At 39.6% G+C, this 5,589-nt stretch overlaps 1 protein-coding gene across 4 annotated transcripts in view; it reads left to right on the top strand.

Moving 5' to 3' along the window:
- Positions 1-1,010: 1,010 nt before the first annotated feature.
- The window catches only part of heatr5a (HEAT repeat containing 5a), a 38,385-nt gene continuing 33,806 nt past the window's right edge, over positions 1,011-5,589 (top strand). For all 4 annotated transcript variants that reach the window (XM_044375933.1, XM_044375931.1, XM_044375932.1 and 1 more), the window contains exons 1-6: positions 1,011-1,165; positions 3,845-4,057; positions 4,143-4,354; positions 4,738-4,846; positions 5,300-5,449; positions 5,541-5,589. The exon at positions 5,541-5,589 is cut by the window's right edge and continues 123 nt beyond it. In XM_044375933.1, coding sequence (XP_044231868.1) covers positions 3,932-4,057; positions 4,143-4,354; positions 4,738-4,846; positions 5,300-5,449; positions 5,541-5,589 — 646 coding nt within the window. In that variant the 5' untranslated portion in view covers positions 1,011-1,165; positions 3,845-3,931. The remainder of the gene's footprint in view (positions 1,166-3,844; positions 4,058-4,142; positions 4,355-4,737; positions 4,847-5,299; positions 5,450-5,540) is intronic.

The following is a 5,589-nucleotide window of genomic DNA, read 5'->3' as shown; positions in this document are numbered from 1 at the left end:
AATTGTAAATATACTGTAAATATTCTAACAAAATAGTTGATTATTGGTATTATTGAAAGTATGTTTGTATGTACAATAATTCATTTTTTATTTATCTGCTGAATTATGTCTGCAGATTTTTTTTATGATATATTTAAATGAATAAAAGATGCACTGAACAGCAGCTGTTTGTTTGTTTGATATTCTGTAATAACTGTTAAAATCATGTTATGTTATGTGATGTAAAGTTCCTTCAGTACAGTTACAAGTGGAATTATTAACATCAGTTTAATCGGCCACCTTGACTTGTTTTCTGTCTGTATTCAAAATCACAAACATGTTTATTGCCAAGTAGGTTTGCACATACAAGGAATCTGCCTTTGTGTTGTGGTGCATAACAATCAGAAAATAGGAGGTAAGTGAAAATACAACTTCACAAAAGTCAGGTGAGCTGCAACGATCAGGCATTTATTTGCCAACAAATAAATTAATCAGCAACTATTCGATTAATCGTTTTGGGTAATTTTTTTTTTTTTTTTTTTAAAGTCCAAATTCTCTGATTGCAGCTTCTTAAGTGTGAATATTTTCTGGTTTCTTTAGTCTTTATGACAGTAAAGTGAAGATCTTTGAGTTGTGGACAAAACAAAACATTTCAGGACGTCATCTTTGGAAAACACTGACCCACATTTTTCACCATTTTCTGACATTTTATGGACCAAACAACTAATCAAATAATTGATAAAGAAAATAATTGTTCGTTGCAGCCCTAATCAAAAATAATATAAATTAAATTTTACAATAAATTAATCAGTAAAAAATATATTCTAAGTGAAAAGAGCTGTAAAGGAAGCTATTGACCGAGAATGTGCAAATGTTCAGTATAAACAGTGTAAACAGTTTATGTAATGTGTAAATTTAATAATGATTAAGCAGATTGTCTCATTATATCACTGATATTAAACTGACACTGTGGTGTTTTATTTTGAAGGCAGTAACCGGATGTGGTCTCCCTCCGTTTCCGCTGACTTGACGCTCGCGGAGTTCAGTCAGTTGAGCCGCGGGCAGCTCAGCTGTTTGTACGGAGTCATTTAGAGCATCAAAACAAACTGAAATAAACTTTCTGCTCGTATGTTTGTGGACCGTCACCTTCCTGTACGGATTAACGACTTTTAACCGACACCAACAGGTAAACAGTCCCGTTATTTTCCCGGTTTGTGTGTGTAAACTTTTGCTTGTTAGCTAAACAGGTTAGCCACCCAATGCTAGCAGCGGAGCCTGTGTTAGCCTGCAGTTTGGTCCTTTAAGCAGAAATAAAGTCGCATTTTTACGGTTTATCGCTTTTTGAAGGGGCGACAGAGATGTTGGTGTGTTTATATCAGCTGCTGTTGGCACTTTGGTGAATGTTGTGTTAATTAGTGACGCTTTTATGGGTCTTTTTCTGTGTGTTAAGGAGACTGTTTATGTTATTGTGGTTAATTAAAGGTGACTTTGAGGTTTATTTTGTATCTGTGAACATGAGCTGAAGCTTCATAATCCACGTTATCAGGAGATACTGAAGCTCAGTGAACACAAAGGGAAGGATTGTATATGTAGTTCACAGTGTTGGAAAGTAACTAAGTACATTTACTCAAGTACTGTACTTAAGTACAATTTTGAGGTACTTGTACCACATTTCTCACCATTTTCTGACATTTTAAAGATCAAATGACTAATCAACTAAGCAAGAACGTAATCATCAGATTAATTGATATTGATATTGATTGAAAATAATGGTTAGTTATTGTGGAGCGGAGGCTTTTAAAGCATCAGATTAATGAACAATCAAACATTCAGCTGTCACACTATCAATTCATCTGTTGATTATTTTCCTTATTAATTTATTAGTTGTTTGGTCCATAAAATGTCATAAAAGTGTCAAAGTCCAACATGACGTCCTTAAAGATCTTCAGTTTACTGTCATAGAGACTAAAGAAACCAGAAAATATTCACAGTTAAGAAGCTGCAATCAGAGAATTTCAATATTTTTTTTCTCAGAATGACTCAAAATGATCAATCAATTATTAAAATAATTGACTAATTGCTTAATGGACTGACTGTTGCAGCTTTAATTCAGTTGTCCACATACATTTGGCCATGCAGGCTGTGTAGTTATGAATAGAAAATAAAGAAGGTAGATTAGTAATGATGGTGAAATATATAAGAAAGAGAAGAAGTTAAACAGCTGCCAGAATATTATGAGCTAAAATGATACTGATGGTACTGATATATTCTTTTATTATTAATCACAACAGTTGCTTTTATCAGTTTGTTCAACTGCAGAAAATTAATCACAACGATGTTTATTATTTATTTAAATGATTTTACAAGCTCTAAGCCTGAAATGATCTGTTTCCATCGTCTGTTTCCTCCAGCAGGAAGCAGGATAATGTCTCCATGTTATAATGAGCAGGTTATTATGGGATGTTTTGAGGATGTTTTCTCCTTCATGACATCTTAAACTACTCTGCAGTAAAGTGTCTCTTTGAAGCAGAGTGAGTTTTCTGTGGGACAGAAGGTTATTTTTAGTCTCCCTGCGTCTCTGTGAATCCAGAATCTGTTGAATAATTCATGATCTTCTCTCTGTGAGTCTCTCAGATATTCCTCCAGCGTCCGGCGGCTCAGCTGCCAGCGTCTCTTCTTTCTCCTCCTGCTCCTGCTCTGCTCCGTTAGCTCTCAGTGGAGGAAACAAAGACCGAACAGTTCTGTCCCCCAAAAAAACACAAAACGCTCCTTTTAGCAGCAGCTCTGACGGGTTTAATGTGTCCATCGGTTCGTCTTCCAGGTCGGGATTTTCCCACAGAGCAACAGTGAAGGATCAGAGTGTCTGCAGGGCTTAAAAAGACTTAAAAACACTGAATGCAGTTTCCTTAAAGAGTCTTAAAAAGGTGTTTTATATATTGAATATGGTCTCTTTCCTGCTGTAGACGGTAACATGCTGTAAGCAGCTGATCTGCTACAGTAACTGATCATTATTCATCAGTTAATCCTTCCATCTATATACTGCTGTTTATCTGGGTCCATGTCACTTTAATTTAATTCATATCATCAGGAATTATTGTTATATACCAGAGCTAATGAAGAATATCAGTATGGATTAATGTGTTGATTAATTTCTTGATTGATCGATCAGCTGTTTGGTCGATAAAATGTCTTCAAATGTTTTGTTTTGTCCACATTCAAAGATCTTCAGTTTACTGTCATTTAAGAAGCTGGAATCAGAGAATTTTAGTCGATTATCAAAATATTTAATAGTTGGCAACTAATTGATTAACTGACCAATGGTTGTGTCTATAAAATATCAGGAAATAGTGAAAACAGCAGTTTTTCACAGAGCTCCTGGTTTACTGTCGTTTATGACACAGAAAAGCTGCAAATCTTCAACATTTTATCTTTAAAAACAGTTGCTGATGAATGAAAAACATTTCAGATACAAATTACTGTTCAAAGCAAAGAGTGTTTCTGTTGTCATAAAACATTAATGTTAGTTTTATATGTCAGATATTTACATCACATCATAACAGACGTCCACGTCGTCATCTTTACTGGAAAGGTGTGTGTGTGTGTGTGTGTGTGTGTGTGTGTGTGTGTGTGTGTGTGTGTGTGTGTGTGTGTGTGTGTGTGTGTGTGTATGTGGGTGTGTGTGTGTGGTTATGGTAGGTGCTGACATAATAAAGTTTGTGAGTCACTGGTCTAATGAAAATATGCTGTTGAGTTGCATTATGGGAAATGTAGGATCCAGTGTTTCTGCTACTTTGATTTGTTTTTTGTGATTTCCAAACGTCTCTGGACGGCCTCGTTAATTCTTCGCCGCTCGTGTGTTTAACAGGATTTGGGAGGATGGCAGAGCCGGGCAGAAGATTTCTCCCTCACTGACAGAAGAAGAGGAAGAGGAGGAAGAGGAGGAGGAGGAGGGATGGAGCGTGCTCGTAGTCTCCTGCTGAACGAGGAGGCGTGCGGTCAGCTGGGCGAGCATCAGAAGGCCGAGTTCATCTTCGAATGGCTGACCGACCTGAAGAAGCTCCTCGCCACCTCCGACAGGGTGAGAGCTGCGTTGACCAATCAAAAAGGTGCTTTTACTTGTATTAGTTAGAGAAGAAAACAAACAGTATTTCTCTTCTCTTCAGGCTGATATCAAACAGAACCAGCGGCGTCTGGTCGAACAGCTGTCAGGCGTTCTGATTGGCTCCCCCGGCCCGCCGACCCGCTGGCTGCTGGCCGACTGTTTGGCCCTGCTGTACCGCCTGGGAGACCCCGTCCCTTCCAGCCTATTGGTGGACAGGTGTAATGACATCATCCGAAGCAAAGACGACTCGCCGTCAGGTCTCCCGACCCGACTGTAAGTCAGGCTGCGTTCAGGGTACCCTGACCATTCTCATCACCCTCGTTATGTTTTTACTGTGATATTTTACCATAAAAAATAATAGACGTCATCACTGTGATGTCACCCACTGGTTTATGGACGAGAGGGTGGAGCTAACCCTAACGCTAGCTAGTAGCTTGGTTAGCACCATTTTTCTATGGTGATTGACTCGCTTTTAGAGCCTCAAGTGGCCGTTAGAGGAACTGCAGTTTTTGGAGGTTGCTGCTTGATTTTTTTTACCAACAATAATCGTAGCGTGAAGATTTGATAGCAGCACATCTCTGTTACATATATAAAGCTTTACTATATATATATGGATAATAATATATTATATATAATTGTGTGTGTGTGTGTTTCAGGGCAGCCGTGGCGTGTCTGGGCGCTCTGTTCGAGCAGCTCGGTCGGATGCTCGCCGGCCTCTTCAAAGACACTCTGGTCAACCTGCTGAAAGCCATGAAGAACGCAGAGGTCAGTTTAGTGTTTTTATCTGGAAAACAGGAAGCAGCAGAGAGAGAAACAGGAAGAAGATTCAGATTAGTTTTACTTTCTCGCTCTATTTCAGGATTTCATTTTATGTTCAGTTTAACTTTCTGATCACTTCTGTTTTAGGTTTTATTTACTTTGCTGGATTATTTCAGTTTCTGTTTAGTTTCCCCCCCACACTAACCTCAAACAGGATCAGTCCTTTAATTCAGTCTCTTCCACTCGTCTGTGTCTGTCAGTGAAAGCTGTTAATTCTCCACAGATTTAGCTTTTTAAATACGTTTGTGCTGCTTCGTTCTGGGCTCGGACTCTCCAGTGAGAGAGATTTGTAATCACAGTGAGGAGCTTTTCAAGGTTAAATAAAGTTCTCGTGTGAATGAGGTCCAGGTGGGGCAGCTGTGGTGTAATGAGGTCATTTCCTGTGTTTTTTTGCATCAGTCTCAGGGTCGGTATGAGATCATGTCGAGTGTGGAGAAGATCCTGCGAGGACTGGGTGTGAGCGCCATGCCGTGTCACCGTGACGTCTACAAGGCGGCGAGGGCTTGTCTGACTGACCGCTCCATGTCCGTACGCTGCGCCGCCGCCAAGGTGACACGAAGACTCCCGGTTGGTTTCAGCTCATTCCTTTAAAAGTCCCACAGAGACGCTAACAGTCGGTCCGTCTGTGTCTTCCTGTCAGTGTCTGCTGGAGCTGCAGAGGGAGGCGGTGTTCCTGTGGACCAGCGAGC

Source organism: Thunnus albacares, chromosome 15, assembly GCF_914725855.1.
Source record: "Thunnus albacares chromosome 15, fThuAlb1.1, whole genome shotgun sequence".
Lineage (NCBI taxonomy): Eukaryota > Metazoa > Chordata > Actinopteri > Scombriformes > Scombridae > Thunnus > Thunnus albacares.
The sequence above is the reverse complement of the archived record's forward strand: the minus strand, read 5'-3'. Positions and strand labels throughout refer to the sequence as shown.